Source organism: Pelmatolapia mariae, linkage group LG23, assembly GCF_036321145.2.
Source record: "Pelmatolapia mariae isolate MD_Pm_ZW linkage group LG23, Pm_UMD_F_2, whole genome shotgun sequence".
Lineage (NCBI taxonomy): Eukaryota > Metazoa > Chordata > Actinopteri > Cichliformes > Cichlidae > Pelmatolapia > Pelmatolapia mariae.
In genome coordinates this window covers 50,251,406-50,273,110 of record NC_086246.1, presented here as the reverse complement: position 1 = coordinate 50,273,110, position 21,705 = coordinate 50,251,406, and the positions used below count along the sequence as shown (strand labels likewise).

The 21,705-nt window shown below is 43.0% G+C and overlaps 1 protein-coding gene across 7 annotated transcripts in view; it reads right to left on the bottom strand.

Moving 5' to 3' along the window:
- Positions 1–21,705, bottom strand: part of si:zfos-588f8.1 — a 53,661-nt gene that overhangs the window by 22,917 nt on the left and 9,039 nt on the right. For all 7 annotated transcript variants that reach the window (XM_063465711.1, XM_063465712.1, XM_063465714.1 and 4 more), the window contains exons 2-4: positions 12,349–12,569; positions 11,991–12,210; positions 11,092–11,601 (exon numbers count right to left, since the gene is read on the bottom strand). In XM_063465711.1, coding sequence (XP_063321781.1) covers positions 11,092–11,601; positions 11,991–12,210; positions 12,349–12,506 — 888 coding nt within the window. In that variant the 5' untranslated portion in view covers positions 12,507–12,569. The remainder of the gene's footprint in view (positions 1–11,091; positions 11,602–11,990; positions 12,211–12,348; positions 12,570–21,705) is intronic.

Below are 21,705 nucleotides of genomic sequence, written 5' to 3'. Positions count from 1 at the left end.
GAACTGTCTGCAGCGCTGAACTTGCTCAGACGGGGCCTCCACTCACCCACTCACCAAGGTTTTTCCCCCTTTTTTCTGCACACACAGTTTAACCAAGCTGTCTGCATGCTTGTTCAGATCAACCATGCAATTGTTTTTATTCTGTTTGCTTAAATTGTTTTCTTTCCATTTCTTCTATTCCCTATATGAAGGTCAGTAAATGTGTTTGGTGTCCAGGACCAAACCCTGGGAAATCTGTGCAGGACCCAGGCTGCTGCACGGAGGGAATTCTAAACATGTCGCAGCATCATTCGTATTCAAACATGCCCTTCATCAGATCGTCTGATTGGTTTGAAGCGCAGCAGGTATGAGGAAATACAGCAGCCGTTTCGCTGCACGTTGTCTATGGAAAGACGAGGCCTAATAGGAACTCTTACGCAATACGGTTTGCCCTCAACAAGTTCATAAAAGAAGCAGAAAAAGAACGAGGCGGAAAAAAAGGCACAACTAGGTGAAAGGGACCTTGGCAATCTACAGCGAGTGCACGCGCTGCATACAGAGAGCTTTCAGGCCGCTTCTGTTTGTTTAGTCATTTATTTTAAATGAGCCCACAGACAACATCCAAAGTATGAACTCCAAATGTGAATAGACAGACAAAGGCCATTTAAATAAGCATTCAGAGTGTTTGTAATGTGTTTTTTTCCTTTCTCACATTCAAGCTTTAATATTGGTGAAACGATTCACCTGATATGAACCGTTTAAAAACATTATGTGGTTTCTACAGGCCGCGAAATCTGCTGTCAGTGACTGGACATCAAATATCTTAGGGACTTTATCTTATGTTACCTTCAGCAGAGCCAGACAGGTGCCTTTAAAGGTACCGAGGTTAATCAGCTCCATAGATAATGGAATTTTAAAACAGTCCCTCAAAAATGAAAAACATTTTATACAATTCCCAGAAGATTTCTCACCTGGAATTTTTTTTCATATGAATTTGTGATGTCAGCTGGGAAGTTTCTGTTAACACTGATGAACTGACTGAGCGGTGAGACTTCGGCGCTATCACAGGTTTTTCAGTGATACTGTGTAGCTAATAAAAACAGCAATGTTACATCTGAAAGTATCGTGGAGATGTGAGAAACCTGAAAGCGATCTATGGGGAAACATACGCAGAGACCGTGTCATCACACAGCGCAGATTTCTCACTGATTTCGACCTGCAGAGAGCCGGTTTCACTGGTATCCCCGTACATTCCCACTTTATCAGAGCCAGACCTACCAGTCTGAAGACTCACATCCCTATTTAGACAAGCTCGTCCCTCCCTCACACACACACACACACACACACCCTTACAAAGAACACTAGGGGAGTGTCTTTCACTGTGCAGTTTATGAGCAGTTTGTCTCAACAAGCGAGTGTGACATGATATAATTTAAACACAGCTTAAACATGAGATGTAGTGAAAGCCTGCATAAACATGAAGAAACCAAAAGAAAAGAAAACCCAGCGTGGAGGGAAAGTTTGATTTTGCACAAGATTGGATGTTTTGTGGACTTTGCTGCCCTGAAAGTTGTTGTATTTCCCCATTTTTTGCACAGTTTTAATGTGCACACTGATGCCAAAACTGAAAGTTAAGACAACTTTGTAATCAGTGAAGATGTGTCCTGGAGCATCGCTGCATCCTTTCAGGTTTTGCAGTTCAAAAGAGCTTCAGTTAAAGTTTCCACAGGCGCTGCCAAGGCCCCGACACCGACACCTCGCTACAGCAACTGCCAGTTCCCACATTCACAGCGGACAACGGCAGTCACTCATGCAGAAATGACTCAAACTGCTAGGTGGACATGTTTACTCGTTTGGCAGCAGAAAGTTTAAACTAAATATGTATATCTGTCATGTTTTTTTAAAGCCTTAGACGCACTCATCTATTACCGGTTACATTGGAAAACCAAGCAGCAGGGATCTATATTATCGTTGGCATAATGCTGAGGCGAGGCCGATCGGTGCTTAGAGACAAAATAATCACTTTGTTGTTGACATGAATGTGAGAAATGCTTTGGAGAGATCACATGATGTTGGCAGCGATTGAACCCAACCACATCTCTGCACAGTTCTTCCTCTACGCTTGGCTTTGCTTCAAGCTGCCAATATATCCCACTGACTACACTTAAACCCTTCGAGCTCGTCTGAACCGCCGACAACGAACGGATTCTTTCAAGTATCACAACGCCGTCGACATCAGAAACAAATACTTCCATTTTCTGTAATCTTTCTAGACAAAACAAACACAATGATGCCAGTTTGGACAGAGAAAAGTTGTAGAAGTAATTTTTTGGGGTTTTCTAATTAGATTTATTGATTATTACAACAATTGCACACAGAAGTGGCAACTTATGCTTTTAAAAAGTAGGGCAATTATCACCTGGCAGCTACACAGCACTAAATCAATTACTGTGGAGACTAACTCGCACTGGATGCATGGTGGTAATAAAGCGGTGGTGGTAGTCGTGGTCGAGGGGAAAAAGTAATTGCTTCAGTATGCAAAGGCTGATTGTAACAAATTATCCCTATTATTAGCAAAGCCTGGAAAGCAAATCAGAAACTGACAGAAACCAACTTAAAAGCTAAATGATGGAGTTTTGCTCTGGTGTAAAAAGTCATTTTTAACTCTAAACCATCTGCGCCCAACTTAAGTTTCACAATAAACTGCACTATTGTCTATATTTTAGGAACAGGATCTAAAAATACTGGCACGTACGTAGAAGCGCAGGCATACTGAATCTGCAAGCAGGAACAGCTACCACGAGAGGAACCAAGCGGCGGGGTCACAAGGAGTCATTCTGCACAATCCATGAAGGAGGAAACGGGCACACACAACTTTTTCTCTGATTCTCATTTAGTGCAAGAATGTCAGCAATTCTGATCTTTGTGAAGTGTGTTTAGTCTGAACTAGGGTTAAGTGACGAGCGCAGCCGCCAAGTCGGTCGTGGAAACGGCAAACAAGCGGTGACGACGAAGGAGGCGCAGAGTTAAAGGATGCATCAGCAGGAACATCGTTTCAGTCTGCTGTGCAGGAGCATTTTGTGCTCTCCAAAGATGACGGCGGATAAACTGAGCGTGCTACCACTGTGCAACATGTGGGGCTCATGCTATCGGCGGCACGGCACCTACGGAGACATCGCCACGGTGTGTTTACAGGCAGCGCAAGGAAGAGAGAGCCGGGTAGGAAACAACGTCTACTCCCTGCAGCTTTTAAACAGTCAGACAGGGCTAAAAGCTACAACAAAAGCAGGAGTATGGGAGGTTTCACAGCTAAGGATGCAGCCTAAAGCTGCTGTAAAGTATTCAGGATTTCAGGGTATCAATAAAGTAACAATATCCCCTCCAGATGACACTTCAGAAGAGACACAATGAGGAATTTTTACATTGTCCCACACACCATGTGGAGCTCTTACTAGAGTAACCCCTAACCCTAACCTGCAGAACCACTGAAAGTTTTCTGTTTATTACATTTACATCGGAGCGGAGATGAACTGTGTCACTCTGCAGGCTCGGCCACACACGTTAGCGTCTCGCTGAAGCACCGACAAACGGAGATCGAATGGAAATGAAGGGCAAAAGCACTTCCCTGTTATTACAGACGAAACAACAAATGCAATCAATGCAGCAGCTGAACTGGGGCGTCAGATTGTGTGTCTCAGTAAAACAGGCTCCTGTTTGTCCACTGAAGCACAGCAGCCAGCCGTGCCCTGAAAACCAAGCAGGAGAGGCTGGAATGGCCTGTTCACAAACACGTGACAGGCTGGAGCGCTATGTAGAACAGCAGGAGAGTCTCATGCACAGTGATGTCAGAAACTATGTCAAGGATACTGGAGGACCTAATTAAGGTTCTCAAACCTCTCAAGAGTACAATGACTCTGATGAGCACAGAAACCTATCAGCCCTTTGCAGAAGCTTATATTGAAATCCATGACAGCTCCACCATCACAGAGCTAAAGTCCTGGAAGGTAGACGCAAAGATCTGCACAGAGCCGGAGGCCTGGATCCAGGATCTAAGTTAAAGTGCTTTTAGGGTTCACAGATTTCAGAACTATTTCCCCTTTTATTTAATGAGACAATCTAAAACCCACAGCAGTTTATTCTGATAATCACGGCCGATATGCCACAGTCAGTCCAGTCTGTGTGATGAACTTGCACAGAAGGTATCAAGCCTGCTATCATAACTGATAACGCATCTGCAGCTTCTGAAGGAAGGCCTTTGGGTCCAGAGCCTCGGCGCCGAGTTCAAGAGGAATCTCTCACTGTAGTCATCAGATTTCTGACATGCCTTATTTTTTCAGGCTGAATAATTTTTGATGATCATCTTTGATGGTCATAAAACTTTTTCCAGTGTTGCAGTCTGCAGAAAAAAATGTTGCTAAAGCCAATGTTTGAAGTGCTGCTCCCACCCCAGAGCCTTTTTGGGTCCATCTAAAACAAGAGATGTGAGTCGGCAAGGCTGATTCATCAGACTGAAAGGTAACATTAAGCAGGACATGAAACATGAAGTAAAAAGGTTCAAGAGGTATGTTAAAGTTTTCATGTACCAGTTTTGCTCCTCTTGTGGTTTGGTGTTTTACCAGATTGGAGTCATTTTAAGCCACTCCACCCATGTCTAGATGGGGACCACATCAAACCCCAGCCTGTGGTGTGGTCACAACACATGAATAGACCCTGAAGTGGCACAGCTGACATGTAGCAGTACATGTCAGCTGTGTGCGGACTGCAGGGCGAAGCATGTTCTGCTTTTCAGCAAGATGCTGAACGGTATGATTACAGAAGGCCTCTGCGTACGTGTGTGTGTTTATAAGACGGTTGACTCATGGGCTGGCACTGTGACTTAATCACAGTAATGCCAGCTTTTCCCAGACTCACACACAATGCCACCCAGCCTGAATAACTACCCATAAGCAAGAGATAAACAATGGATCAGCAGATGCTATGGCCAGCTACTCCTCTGCACTTCCTGAACTACAATACAATACTCTGGCCTGCCCACACCCCTCAAGACTCTGAGCTAACAGTAGACAGAGCTACCGCTGCTACTTCCCATGTCGTAGCGACTTCCTGTTTGGTGGTTCGGGATAACAGGAACTTCCTGTCTGAAAGAGTGAGCGTGGCAGGAGGAGGCTTAGGATCTTAAAAAGGCATATGTGCTTAAGTAAGATGTTAAGCTTCAAGCACAGAGCTTTATATTACATAACCAACAGGCCACCTATATTCATGCCTCTGCCTTTATTTAAACTGTTGGTTCAACATTTCTCAACTAATTTCTTTGAACATGTGTCACATTTTAGAAATGACCACATTTAGAAGAGAGAGCGACAGGTGAAAAGTTCAGCTGGTAATTACACTAAAAATAAATAAATGAAAAAACTAGAATTCCACTCACAAACGCCGATCTGTGCCCTTCTTAGACGGGCTGATTGTGCGATTAATCGCACAACGACCCACATTATTCATCACATAATTGCATCAAAAGACACTGAGGCCACAAAAAGACAGCTATTTGCCATAGCTGCCAGTTGTTGTCCACACCGTACGGTTCAATACAAGCTAAGCCAGCACATATTCCACCATATTAACTGTATGATTTTTAGTGTGACAACAGAGCGGTGCAGCATTGTGGGTCTGTAGGAATTCACTCACTTTCAGAGCCAGCTTCAATTAAAAGAACTGAAGTTCTGCTGGTTTCATTATCCATTATTTATTACAGCTAGCACACATCCTGTTGCTACTTACAGTGCTGAACATATTTATTAGACCACCTGTCATAAAAACTAATGTTTCTGTTTAGGAATGCAAGTAAATAACTGATTTGGTATCTAAATCAAATAATAACAATGTGCTTTACTATTTTTGCTAAAACAGTAGGTCTATAAATTCACAGATGGCAAAAATTATATTTTAGCATTAAAAATTAGGATCTTGCACACACTAGTGGACTGACCATTAGAGAAACAAAATTTATGACATAACTAAGGAATAATGTAATCTGTCATATCAGGAGCTTTTCATCTGTATGAGAAAACAAACTAAGGTTTGCACAGCGTCGCCTGGCTTTCCGTCTCTGCATCCGTCTGTGGGACCATGATTGACTCAATCATGCTTTTATCCTGAGCAAGCTGCTTAACTGCTAATATGCTTGTGTTGTTGAAATGAAAAGTGTTGCAATGGACTAGAAACAGTTTGTATTATCACTTTTTTTTAAAAGACTGAGAAAACTTTAATTCTCTTTCCAGCATGCATGAATCTGCACCAGAATATAATCAAAATATTTTGTCTGTTCTAAAGTTTAAAGCTGCATATTTCACCCTCTCAGGACTATAAGATCATTCTTAACCACAGCTTTTAAACGCACAGTTCTCCTATATGAAAGCCAGCTTGCTTAAACAGAGCCAGGCCCTACTGACAAAAAAAGAAAAAGATGGCTTTAAAGTCTGGCAAAAGAAAACAAAGAAGCCAAAAGAACCACGTAAGAGAGGACCAACCAGTCGAACCGGTTCACGAGTGGAAGCACAGCTTTATTGTTTTTCTGCAGGTTGAAACTTTTATTTGTTCCATTATTTTCAGGACAGAGGAGTGAAAAATTAAAGAACAGAACAGCATATGGAAAAAGGGGGGCGCTAAAGTAGGACAGGAGCTTTGCAGATGGTTTCAGGTTGTGGCCATTTATTCTGCCAGCACCACACATGATGATCTCACCTCGTCAAAATGTGGGCCGGACCTTTAGACCTCCCCTATAGCTCGATGACACACACGTGTTCAGATACACAGTCACACACTTTCCACTGCTGTAACCTGACCAGCCTCCAAAAAAGGAACCAAATAAAATCCTTTTGTAAAAATTCCTCCATTTGGGCAACAACACTAAAAATAGTATATAACCCTCTAATGATGTCGACAAACAGAGCCGTGAGCGCTACGAACCTTAAAACAACCAGAACTTCTACACTCATTACTTAGGAAGTTTTTGCTTCATCCAGCTCAAACACAACCTGACTAAAGTAAAAAAGATGATGAGTAATCACTCATAGTGCAGGCTGAAAGGGTAAGTGACCAGTGAGATTACTGAGGCCAGATTCTTCTTGTAAAACTTGCACAATAAAGAGGAGGAACTATTACGCTATGACAGTGTAGTTATTAAGAATTCTTGGATGAACAGTCGTCTTTGGGTCGTGGGGTTAAGGTGAAGGCTCTCACTTGGCCGTTTCCTAAAATCCCTTCTTTGTCAAAAAGCACCTTACTGATTTACTTCTGTGCTTTGCATCATTATGGTGACTCACCCAAACACTCCTAAGCTTCTGGGTTTGGACTGCTGCTCTGACAATCTGTAAAATGTTCGGATGCAATTTTTAATACTTATTCCTTGAAAGACTGCGAGACATCAAGTCTGTAGAAGGAGAGCCCGAGTGCCCAAACCACGATGCTGCCTCCGCCGTGCTTCACAGCTGGGTGAGATCCTCCAAACACATCTTTGTACATTTTTGCTACAAGTTCGACTTTTGTCTCATCTGTCCAAAGAGAATTGTGATGCAGGACAGCCAGGTGGCTGTTTGTGCCACGGTGGTTTCCTTTGTGGTCTCCTAACACCAGTGTTTTTTCCATACTGGCCAGACGAACAAGTATTTCAGCAAGCTGCAGATATTTTTATTCATGAGGTTTTTCTTTTTTAACCCATTTCAGATACAAACAAACTAAAAGAATGTTTAAAGGACACCTTCTTACAAATTAACTGCATTTTCTACAGAAAAGTTTCAGCTACATGTATCGTTGTAACACTTTTTCTAAGACCCTTCCTAAGTTGTTGCGGCATTTCAACCATGCCTTAATCTTATTCCCACAAAGTGGCACCAACACACCCCACACATTCAACCTCATGTCCTTAATTGGAACAAATAATAAGTCGTTAGCACAGAGATCAACTCAACAATTCAGCCTGGACTGCATGTTCGCCGTGTGCCTGGTACACCTGCAACCTAAAGACGCGCACATTAAGGTAACAGGTGATCTTAAACTGGCCACCTTCCTCTATTAGCCTCATATCCTGCCACCTGCCCTGAATTTGATAAGCAGGAGAAAAATGGATGCATGGCATTTTGGCCCATATTTAATAAGTAAATACTGCAGAAATCCAAAGGGTTCCCATTACATTTGTGTGGTATTGGTATACAGGGAACATTTGATTTCTGAGTAAAGAACATTTGTTTCGTGTCAGCTGGTGGCCGTTTTCACATGCAGGATCTTTCAGCAGGCTAACGCTAAGGAGAAAACCTTAAAAACACTAAAGTTTCCACGTCTCTAAGTAAAACCCATCTTTAGCTGCTGTAATGATGCCAAGAGGAAATGCACAGCTGGTCAATATCCCGGGAGATTGCGTGACCGGTCCCAGATGCAACCCAACCCGATCACCATTTCCTCCGCTGACCAGGCCAGTAAAGGCCAAACTCGTCTCCCTGTCTGGCCCTGCAACCACAGCTCTGGACTGACATAGCACGCATGCATTGCATTCTGGGAGTAAACGGCAGAGAGGCGCTGTGTTTGCCAGAGGGACCAGAACTCTGCTGATTGAGGGGGAAAAGCCTCTGCTGCCTCCTCCCCTTCTTCCCTCAACCTGCCATCCAGAACCAAAGACTCTGACAGAGTGACACACATCAAGAGACCCAGGCTGCGCTCATTCAAATGCATCTGAATAAAGCAGCAGCAGTTCTGTGAGGAAGAGCTCGAATACTGATTCAGGGGTGGCGTCAGAGATGGGACAGATGATAGATGAACACACTGAGTTACTGCAAGTTATTGCAAACCCTCGATTCTTGCCATTCAGCCAACAGCTCGTGGCCAGTTCTTGTTAAACTTCTTTTTTTATCTAGTTCTGTTTCCAAGCAGTGCGTGCTCTGCAAATTTACTTTCAGAGATCGGGGTGGGGGGTGGGGGGGGTTCGCTTTTCTGCACCATTTTGTACTCTGAATAAACCACATTCCACATACGGCTGTTCTGACTAGAGGTTTATTTTTAGCCCCACTTCTGCAACATTAAAACTGAAAAATATGTAGAGATTTACTTCCAAATCAGGACCGAGAGTAATCACTTCCCCACTCTGACGAAGGCTATCAAACTAAAAACAAGTAGTGGGATTTCTGCTTTTTGTCTACTTGGCATTTAGGTGAATGTGCAGCGACCGTGGGCTTTCCAGCCTGAAATCTCATTGCAGCCGCAGACAGAAGCTTTTTATCTGTCATCATCTGCACACAGCATCATGGTGAATTCAGCAGAGTCGATGCTGCAGGGCTAACACTGCACACTGTGGAAAATATTCAAAGCTGACTTAATCTACAAAATACAATGTAAGACAACACTCACTGCTTATAAGAGAGTACAAAGAGGCGCAGTGATGTGAATGCTGAAAATGACTTGACAATAATAATGCTGCTCGAGGTCTGACCAGAGGTAAATTCTTCCATATGTGAAAGTGGAGGAGACCCCGTTTCTCATTACGGCGATGAAAAATAAACAAAACCAAGTCGACTCTGTTCTTTGCCACGTAGCTCGGAGTTTCAGCTCGAGCAGAGGCAACAGCTCGCACTTTATGCTGCAGCGCTTTCTTCAAACAATGTAAAAGTAGGCAGCTGTTAGCTTTTACCTACATATTTGCATGTTTTATGTTTTTTATGTTGTTTTTTAAACTGTGATAGCAGCCTGACGGACAGAAGACTTCATGTAATGAGCTCAAAAGTGGACATTTGAATATGTGCATGCATGTCGTGGAGTTCATCTGATTAGCACCACCCTTTCCTGTCCTGAGACGCGCTGTTCAAAGACCCGGCCACGCCTCTGTGCTGTTTTTATACTATGGAAAATTCTTATTTTTTTATCATTCGTAATTACCCACCAGCGACTTACACCAAGGGTTACGTTTCACTTTGGTTATCGTTTTTGTTCAGTCTCAGCTGTCAGTGGTTGTAGAGCGAGTCAGTGCAAGTATCCAGTTTCTCACAGCAGAAAGCAGGAACAAGTACGGTCACCTGACCGAAACTTTGACAAAAGTCCGTTTGGTCAGCTCCAAATTAAATGTGCACATATTTCTGCTGTCAAAGACAGACGTCAGAGAAAAGCTGTGTTTTACCTTCAGCTACGTAAACCAGCACTGCAAATGTAATCAAAATCATCTGTGTGCTCAAAAGCAGATAGGAAACCAATACAAAGCCTTTTATCTTGCCTGGCTTCCCACGGCATTTTCAAAGGCAATGAAGCAACATGATGGTGTTAATAAAGCAACTTCCCTTTTTTTTCATTTCTTCTTTCTTTACCTGCTTCTTTCTTTATGCCACAGACATTTACACTGTACAAAAACAGGCTCTGTCATGTTAGCCCACGCAGCAGCCTGAAAATAGATTTTCTCAGTTCGACATGAGATCAGATGTTTTCGCCATTCATAACTACAGACCTATAAACCTGTGAAATATCTCCAAATGTAGCTCGCTGCAGTTTTTTCATCTCGTGTCTGTGCTTTTGTACGTCTAAGCAAAATCATGAGTCACTTCTGAGGAAGTGCTCTCACCACTCGATGTGACCTAATCAAGAGAGCAACTGACTGAAACCAGTGCAGTAAATAAGTACGGCACTCTGAGGAGCGACGCCCATGTGGAAGCACCTTAAACCTGCACTGGTTCTAAGGAAGTGGAAGTGAGATCGTCTATGGGAAAACTTATGTGACCTATTGCTTCGGTAAACAACGAGTTTATAGTCTCGATTACTAATTTCAGGTCTTCTTCAATACAGACTGATGCTCATTTTGTAAATTATGGTCCAATATAGATTAAAAAATGACAAAGAAGCGTATGCCTAATGATGTGGCAACCTGTGTGGAATTCAGCTCTCAGTCCAAACCATCTTTTTTCTGCACCCGTTGGTCTATGTAAACATTTTTAATATACTTTCTTTAGTCCCTGCAGCTGGATCAGCTAAGGTTTAAGGCATGGCAGGGTTAGACTAATTCAAATTAGGTGAGCTACAGTTCAATTAAATTGTCCACTGGAGTAGAGACAGACCTAGCCATCACACATATTAGCATCTTACCTCCAGAACAGGTCCAGCACCCAGGATGGTCCTCTCCACCCCGCTGGCGTAGCCCTTCTGGCTGAGAGCAGTCAGACAGTGGATCAGGAAGTTGGTACTTTGGGTCTTGCCCGAGCCACTCTCCCCAGAGATGACAATGCATTGGTTGACCTTCTTCCTGAGCATAGCATAGTAGGCCACATCTGCGATAGCAAAAATATGAGGCTCCAGTTTGCCCAGCTGGTGGTTCTCGTACATCTTGACATACTTAGGGTTGTAGATGGGCAGGAACTTAAAGGGGTTGATGGCGATGAGGATGCTCCCTGCATAGGTATAGATCTTTTTCTTGTGAAACCGTGTGCGCAAGTTGTTTAATATGCTGTCCTCATTGAGGACGGGGAGGTTGCAGAGGTCTGCAAAATCATCCTGGGGAGGGGGAAGGAAGCCCCTGGCAGCGAGCCGCTGTGCCTCCTGTTCCTTGGACAACATTGGGAGGTGGACATAACGGATTGAGCCATCACGATTCCTCTCCTGGATCAAATTATAAAGACAAAAACAGCACGTATTAGCCGTCTACTCGTCAAACTGACACATTGATTTCTTGAGACTGTTAAAAATATTCCGGGCTGTTTGCATTCCTTAAAACCGGCCAAAATCATCAAGGGCAAGGCCAAACAGCACTCGTCTCACACATGCTGCTGTTACATGTGCTGGAAAAATGATACTTAAAGATTTTCTCGCCTTTTCTGTTACATTTTCCATAAATAGTCTGCAAACTATCTAGGGTTTAACAACTTGCTATTTTTTCTCACTAAAGGAGAAACAGAGAGTAGAAGTACGTTGACTGGAACGGTCAAACAGCCTTCAACAGTCCACACTCAGTGAGCCCACTGTAACGTGTTGTGTGCTGTCAACTCTACCTGTAGTAAGAAGTAAAAGCCAAGGCTCTGAGGGTGTTGCTCCTGTGCTTTTCGAGGCCACAGCAGGAACCTCTGTACCGGCAGGTCTCCGGCCTCCAGCACCCACTCTTCCCCACCACATTCCTTCACCTCTGCCAGCACGTACAGGCGTCTGGGGTCCAGCCCCAGTGCTGTAGTGGCGTCCGAGATCACCGAGGCAGCCGTTGCATCCTTCTGCACTCTGATAGAAGCAGGGCAGATTAAAAAAACAATTATAAATAAGTTGTGCAATAAGTTTGTGGACATAAAAGTAAATGAAGCAGCGACAAACTAACTAAACCGTTGAGGCTGATGTTTATTTTCCAGGTGAGATACTCACTTAAGGTTGCAGCAGGTGGATGGGTAAGCAGCCAACCTCGGATAGATCTGGAGCGTGTATGAGCGGCCATCCTGATCGACAGGGTTAGCTTGCCCGCCTCCACCGCCTCCCCCACCTGCAGTCGTTGCCATGTTGGCAGCGCCATCTCTGACACTCATTCTGAGCCAGGGGGTGTGGCCTCAGCATGCCGCACACACCGCTTCTCTCTCACTACGCAGCACCTGAAGAAGACAGATTAGCTGATGAACAACAAATATTTTCATCTGTTCGACTATCACTGTAATTACAGATCAGATAAACATTGGTGTCAAGCCTAAAGAAGACAGCGCTGTGTTTCCCACAGAATAAGACTACGCTTGTGCAGGTGAGGCATGTTCCAGTGCACTTTAAAATGAAAGGATTGACACTACTTTTGCAGACATTAACAGGTGATGGTGCATGTGTCTAACTCAATCATATCGTCACAACTGCAAGCATCCATTTGCCTCAATCTGAGTGTGGCAGGCAAATATCTTCAGTTTGCCTCCTGCACACCTTCACACAGGGAGTCAAAGTATTTCCAGTACAGTCACAAAGTATGTGAAACAGGCCACCTCCTCCCACACATTATATGTTAAAATAAAAACTCTTCTCACATTGTCCAGAGCTTATTTATGAAAATGACTTTTTGAATGCCTTCCAATATAAATCGTTTTAGCGTTCCACAGGTCTAAACAATGAGTCAAGCGTTTTAAAACACAAGTGAAATAGTTTCTTTTCAGTATCAGATTTCATCTGTGGTATTTCACCCACAGAATTTCACTCCAAGTATCCTGCTGATTAACCTAGAAGAGAGCTCTATACAAGTAAATGTAAGAGTTTGGTAGGTCAATATATGTTGATTTAAATATATTTGACTGAAAAAAAAAGCCCTTCCATGTTTGTGGTCTTTAAAAACAGCTCAGTCATCTAAGTAGGTCAGGCACATCCATTTCAACAAGAGAGAGAGAGAAAAAGACGCGTTTGTCAAGCATCAGATGCATATTATTGTCACATCACTTACGTCACACGGCCTTGCGAGGGAAACCATAAGTTGCAGCTGCAGATGCTGCACAGGAATTCAACCCTTCCGCTTAGTGATAGCAACAAAGACACAAATGCTGAGAGCACTTAGGGCAAGCCACAACTGGGGTAATGACTGCACATGTTTCAGTCTTAAAAAACAACTACAGCACAGTAATGTATGCTGCACCACTTGGTTCAGGTCTAATTAAGTTAAGCAACTCTGGACCACAACAACTCATCTCTATCTGCGAATGACTTGATTTTCACTGCTGACATGGTGCCAACACAAAACAGTTTTTGCACAACTTCCAGCAGATCACTGAGAGAGTTGTTCACTCCTTACTATAGACTTGACTGATTTCATCACCACGGGGAAGCTCCCAGACTCGCCCTCATGCTGTAAGGGACAAACGTCTTAATGACGAATCACATGATTGGCACAACTGCAGTAAATGTTACTGCAGTTAAACTGCAACACAGTCAGGCACCAGCTCTTTGAAAGCTCTTTCATGTATCGGCTAAACCGTTTAGATGTAACATTGCAGTTCAACAGCATCGTCTCATAGTTCCAAAGGTTTATTTAAAAAAAGAAAAGAAGAAACCACGCTCTCATTTCAGGTTACCAGTGTATTAACCAGTGAAACCTGCCTATTTTTATCACAGTAGAAGATATGTGTACTTAGGCTGTATGTATGGGAGGTAGGTTATTACCTGCATTAACATGTTTTAATCTAAAATCTATTTAAAAAGAACAGATTTGCCCACACAGCGCACCCTGAGTGGAACTTTAATGAAGTGATGATGATGATTTTAGTGCTTTGGCAGTTTAAGTCTTTTAATGGAAACACTGTCTACATCATGGGCTTTATCGCCTGTAAAGCAAAGAAATACTATTTAAGTGACATAGTGTCCATGTGTGAAACTGTATGAAGGGAGGCGTGACTGAAAACAGGAACAGGAGAAAAACAACATTATTACTCCTGCTGCTGGAGACTGAAACATCGCTGTGACCATCATAAAAAAAAGATGGTGATCTTAATTCTCTCAGAAATAAAGTTTCTTTACTTTAAAAGTTTGAGGGCATGAATGAGGTTTTCAGTTAGAGTTTTTATTGGTTCCTTGATGTCTTTTACATAAACTTTGTATGGCTTTAAATCTGTTTGTGTGTGTTTAGCTGTATCTTGAAGTGAATTGTATGACATCAGCTGGGACATTATTTTAACCCCACCCCCAAGTTAAGCACTTCTCCAGTTGGTGGACCACACGTGCTGCCACCCTGGTTTTCTATTGGCGGTTCCCCTGTTAAAGTCAACAACTTCCACGCCCCAACAGCATCGTTACAGACTCATGCAGAGCCTAACTGCATCCGAATCCTTGTAAAATGTCACTTCTTTGTATTCTGCCTGTTTACTTTAGACTAAAACAACTCTGGAGATGTAGTGAGTATCCCAGGCTGGCACGATGACAGCTTTACATCACTGACTGAAAGTCTGGCTGTTATTGCAGATTCATTAGAAGTCACCTGGAGCAGAACTGAAGTAGTGCTGAGCACTGATTCACTGTAACATCCAGCTGGGTCACAGCCAAAGAATATAATCCAAGTTAATGCTGTCTATCACAAACGTAATGCAGAACAGTGATCTACAGGTCAGCTGAGTGTGAATCACACGAGAAGCAGCTGGGTAAAGTTTGCTAATGATGGATCACGTGGCGTGGCTGTGCACCAGTAATGCACGCTGCGTTCCCTGCGAGCCCCCTCTTGGGGAAACGTGAACCTAGCTTAAATCGCTGCAGGGTGAACAGCCGGCGCTGCTTTGGTAAACCGATCCTGGCTCGAGTCCTGTAAGCACCAAGACGGATAGTTTATCATTTCTGTCATTGAAGCAGACGCAAAAAAAGGGAAAGTTTTACTCACAGAAATGCCCAAAATAAGCACCGCTACAGAAAGGAGGCACTGACACATGAGGTTTCTCAATTATGAATTCTAATGATTAATTTCCCTATCATGAAGTTTATTTTCAATTAAACTCTTTGGTGAAGGACAAAAATCATAAATACAGAGTCAGTCTACAAAGAGGCATTTTGCAGATAGTTGAGATGATATCGCATTTCATGTGCACAAATATCCAGTTGTGTAACAGTAGCAAAGCCAATGTTCTGGCTTTTCCTTGACTTGTTAATTGCAGGAGTGTCTGCTGAAGAAAGAATAATTACACAACAATTAGCATCTCATGAAGAAATTAATGTTTTGGATTAACTAAGAAAGCAAAGCAAACCACACGAGGCTACCCAGCAACTGATGTGTTCTAACCAATAAATCTGGAGCCTTCATTGGTCGTTTTGCATTGTGTTTCATGCAGTTTTCTTTTGCCTCTGTGATAAATGAGCATCAGCTGTTCACTTTAAGTTTAATTGGAAAAAAAAAAACATATAGCAGGGATTAACTCTATAACGCGTACAAAAGAAACTACATAATATAAAATGGAGAAATACAAAAATGCAACAACAAAGACATCTTCATGAAGCCAAGTCTGTAATTATCGAGGCCACAGTTGAGAATTAGAGGAAAAGGAGAGCAACTTAAGACTCATGAGCTTGTGCCTCTGCCAGGCTTGCTGACCACAGTCCCAAAAACATGCAAGCCTGTAAAATGCCAAGGCATGCAAAACTTTAGAGACCACAAAGGACAGCATAATCATTATCCTCCATCATGAGCTCCGTCTGGTTTGAATCTTTCAATAACTCCTGAGCGGCTCTCTCTACGCTAGCTTTAACAGAGAAAGCATACGGCTACAGTATCTGTATGCAAGGCACGAAGATTTGCAGCTCAATTTGTGCAGCAGTGCATAGAGGGAAAATCAAATATATCTTAAAATAAAAAGGTAGTGACAGAAAAAAGAGAAAAAAAATCTGCAGACACAGGCAGCAAAAAGTAAACGTCTATGAGTGGTCTCAGGGGACAAAGGAGAAAGAGGCTTTGAGATAATAAAGCTTCCTCCCTGCAGAGGAGATCCTCGGTGACGATGCCACGCATTCCTCAGATAAGACTGCGGGTCGTCTGCTTTGCGTAGGCTTAGCCTGGCACTTCAGCTGCTTATGAGGGGCTGATGGGAAGACACCACAGCAGAGCTACAGATGAATAGAGAGGGGCTTTTTACCTGCTTACTGTGGGCAGCAGAACACATTAATAACAAGCACTGCTGCTAATTAAAATCAGACACCACTCACCCCCACCTCTGCATTGTCCAGCCAAGAAAAATGGGCTTGCAGTAAATTGACTCAGCTGCATGAGCAAAATGTGACTGAGCTGATTTGTTTGCATGCAAAAGCATGAGAAACCCAAGAGAAGCGACCCATTTTTTTAGTGAAAAGAAGCCGACAGACATTAAAGTGGAGGCTTGCATCAAATGCTGATAATAGGGATGCAGCACTCCTGACTCAGAAGGCTAGGCAAGCTAACGTGGGCCCTGTGGTTACTACGTCAGGTGTTAGCAGGAGCTACAGTAGCAGTGGAGGAAGCCAACAGCAAAGCAGACATTTCAGGCTGCTACACAAAGAGCTCTTTGGTTGTTTGCAGCAGCTTTGTACTCAACGACACTTCTCTCTTGCTCAATTGCTCCTTTACACGCTTTTCAGGAAGCTTCGATTCCACTTATGGTAACATAAGTGGAATCGAAGCCTCGGTTGTCAAGACGATTAAAATGATTTCACCTCAGCCATCTCTTGTCACATCCAAAAGCAGAAGCTATCATGTCTGTAAATGACAGCAGTACACGACCGCCTTATGACTAGACTAATGCAAATAAATCTAAATAATGAAACAACTGTACATTTTCTAATTTTCAGTGCATTTATCTTTTGTTTAATATTAAACAAAGATTAGGAAAGCAGTGGTTAAGTCATTCATTTAATCCTGGTATCTGCAGATACTCACAGCCAAGGTATCAGTATCATATTAAAAACTGAAGAAGCCCAATTACTCTTTCATTTCATGGGAAAATAACAAATAGAAATTCATAAGTAATTGTAGCAGGTGCAAAGGTTCAGACATCCAGGGGAACATCTACTTAATAAACCACCTTCTGCAGATATTACAGTATCTCAAGCCAAGAGGCTTTCTAATGTTGATATATTTATTTTCCTCGCCCACTCATTACACGTTCATGCACAGCTTGCACAACTATTCAAGTCAGTTGTGTGGTTAACATTTCATTGAGCTACGCTGTTTATACTAAATATTTCGGTTCTTCTAATACGTCATGTTTCAGACAATTTTAAAAGAGCGATGATAAACACGATGCAGGAAAGAGTACAGTAAAGAAGAAGTCGATTACCCCTGTGACAGACTGAACAGAGACCAAATAGCTTAATAAAACAAGCACTTCATCATAACAGAAGCAAGACTTGGCAGTAAAACAAGAATTTTTGCTGGAAAAGTGAAGTAAGCCATCCAGGTCTTACTCACTCTCCTGCCTCGATCCACTTCAGCCACATTCAAAGAAAGCACCAAAAGGTCCACCCAGAGAAGTGGGAAGACGAGGAGGAACGATGCTGATTAGCGAAGAGAGAAAATAAATATTTTGCCTTTATATGGAAAGTTAGCGTAGCCTTTATAATCCTACTTGGAAATGTGTGAAAGCCTTGGACATTGTGCTCTTTGCGCTACAGACGGTAAACCTGACCCCTAATGGAGCTCCAAACACCAACACACACCCTCACAGGATATACACACACATCTCAGCCAATTAGTAACAACACATGAGCTGACAGGAAGTGAAGGGTTTAATGACACATATGATGAGGCAGAAGGCTCATGAACTTCAAATACTATGGGACTCAACAAAGACCCACAAGGACGCAGGCTATGATGTCAGCAGTGTGTGTGTGTGTGGACTCCCAACATTCCTCTGCAGCGCCATGAGAAGACGCCTGATGATTCCCATGAGTCATAGCTACAAGCAGCTCCCACCTCAGACATGACGTTCCACTGACATGACCATTAGAGGAGATTGAACTGAAGACAATCCTTAGGATTTTTTTTCAGAGCTGGAAAAACCAGGTTGTTTACATTACATTATATTTATATTACATCGTCTCCATTATCTTTTTTATTCTGGTATATCACACACAGCACTTTACTATTGCTATTCTTGTTTGTTGAGAAGATATTTGCTTTAAATATTTGGGATTTCTGTTTTTTTAAAATGTGGAAATATATACAATACCATGAGATTTAGCATCTTCTTATACAGATGTGGTGATACCACGCTTCAGTGGCGCTCTAACAGATTTACACTCCATACATCTTATATGTATGATGACTAATTGCCAGAACATACGAGACCTACAGCTCAGTGCTGCGCTTGAACGCACCGTGTGCAGACTCATGAGCTGCTCACACTACACCTACTGGCTTTATAAAATGTACTGAGTAAATGTTGCAATGAGCGAAGATTACACTGCTCATCGTGAGTGTCAAAAGCAGACACTTTTGGATGTGACTCACCATGAGCAAGTGACAGTGTAACAAGGTTTAGGGGAACGAGACTTTGGCAGATTCATACGTCCACATTTCTGCCTCAGAGTGGAACCAAACTCATGAAAGGTGGGAGAGGTTCAGACTCTTGTCAAAAAAAACAATCAAAGCACGATAAAATGTTTTCTGCAGTTTTGTAAAAACTTTTTAGATATCCCGTCAGGGTTTTTCCCAACATGCATACAGCTTTGCACACGTTTACACCCCCTCCAAAAAAACGTGACTGTGTACTTTAGGTTTGTATAGTTTGCTGGTGGGAATTTGCAGAGTTTTTTTCTCCTTTCAGGTTAATTGATTTCTTAATTTGAGCTGACCACTTTATTTTTGACATCTATAATTCTGATACAGATATCCTGAAAATCCCCAAACCTTGACAAAACGTTAAATAAAGCTTTGCATTTTGTTTTGTTTTTTTTAAATGTGCTTGTGAAGTGGAGGAAATTGTTGAACAATCGGAACATCTGTGTTGAACTTAAATGTAATCGTTTGTTTTACGATGATATTCTAATGACTTTATCTTCTCGAGTCTACGTACAGCCGTTACGGGGAGCATCTGCGCGGCTGGCCTCAATGCTGTCGAGAAAAGTGCCTTTGCTCTCCCGAGGGAAAGCGGAGCTGGGGCCGCTGAGGTATCCATCACCGCTACGCTCTCTCTGCATGACCTAACGGGGATGAGAGGATCTGGCTCTTTGCCAAAGCAAGGCAGCATTGTACTCTGTGAGACCGACGAAAAGGAAGTTCAGATTCACCGTGTGTGTGTGCGTTTGTAACTTTGTATGTGGTTTCTGGCTAATGCTCACAGACGCACTCAGAAAGACAGACAGAGATTGCTCCTGCTGCTGCTGCTGAGTGATGGTAAATCAGCCTCAGGGCTGAGGCTCTATAGGAAGTGCAGTTGCACCCAAAATGGCAGTGAATGGCTCCTATTAGAGCCATGTGGTCTATTCAAAGACGCAGCCTTTTGTTTAAAGGGACCAAAAACCTCAATCAGGGAATTAACTCATCCAACAGTCACCAACTGGGCTGAATAAGACAAGCACAGATATAGAGAGAGAACTGTGGAGAGAGTGGAGGAAGAAGAAGAAAAGGGCACTAAAAGCTCATCTCCTCCCCCTCCGTCTTTAAGTCAGCTCCCAGGCTGGCCAGCCACAAACAATAAAACCAGAGCCGAGGAGCATCTGCCGCTCCGTCTAAAGAAGAGGATAAAGGAGAGAGGAGCCACAGGGATCCAGTCTTTGACTTGATAATATTATCCCATTCATTCAATAGAGCTCACGGTCACAGTCATCTTCCCCGCTACACGTAAGAGAAGAGGAAGACATTATTAGAGATGATAAATTTAAACTCAGCTAAGAGAGATGATAAATATTTAACATGACAGCGAGCGCCCAGTTCTTCAAAACCATAACCAAATGACAGTTAGCCAGCAGTCCATAGCCGTGATGGACGGTGCTAATCAATTATAACATGGTCATCTGAGTGCACCGCATTGATCTGCTACTCCCAATATCATGTGTCTGAGTCATGTATTGACAAACGGGCAGCTGTTCATTTGACATCCCTCGGAGGAAGGTATGACCCCAAACCCCCCACAGAGGTTTAAAAACAACGTTACAGTCTTTGCTGTATTCCTCGTCTAAGGCCTCCTCCTGTGCTGTGGAGGAGAGCTGACATTTGTAAACTATTACTTCATGTACATTTCACAGCGCCGCAATAATCCAGGAGGCCCAGGCCACGGCCTTACACTCCCCCTCGTCTCACCAACCGTCAGCCTGATCTGCACTGCTGGGTTTGTAACCGCTCCCTTTGCTGTGCCCCTTTGCCTCCGTCCTATCATTGTCTGTCAGAGAGTTACCTCCAGCTCCTCCCATTCAACCCCCTGCTGGTCACCCCCTCTGCTCCCCACCGTCTAACATTTGGTGCTGCTGGTTTAACTCGGTCCAGATGCAAAGTCTCCTCGAGTAGAGGAGAGCGGACGAGCTTGAGGAAACGCTCCTTACTATAAAAAGCCCGTGTTCAGGTGTTTCTGATTTACATGTAATGCCTCTTTACTAGTCTGTAACCCGGGCAGGTCAGACCAGAGGGCAAGCACCAGCGAGTGAAGCAGAAAGGTCAACAAAACAGTTACGAATGTAACACAAAATATTAGGAGTGTTTTATATTTCATCAAACCTCGGGCATTGAGTTGCAACAGAGAAAACGTGATCTTAATGCAAATAAACATGCAAAGAGTATCCCAGCTTTGGACGTGTGCACTGCACAGCCTCAAATCCCAAGGATGTTTCACCTAGAGATTAATCCAAGGAAAGGATGGAGAAATATATGTTTCCGATCAGCACGATGAGCCGAAACGTTAGATTCAAAGCAGCAGCATACACATGAAATACACCAGAGCAATGAGGCTGTTGCATGTCTGACATAATGCAACCCAGAAGCTGCTGCTCGGTGTGATTGGCTTGCTGTGGGAACCACGCTGGCTGGTGGCGACACGTTATTCCGGAGGGCTTTCCGGACAAGTCAATGGAGCCACGTACGACTAATAAACCAGTTTTGGTCGGCAGTGAACTCTTCTGGCTGTTTTTCCTTCCTAGACTAAAAAAGTTTATTACGTTGAACAGAACAACAAATACCAGCATAACATCATTTAATCCTTGAATATATTCTACATTTGACAAAATCGTCAATAACTAATAATGAGGTAAGATCCCGCTAAAATGTTTCCACTCTGTTACATTTTTAGTGATTTATTAAAAAACAAAACACTAGCTTCATTTGAT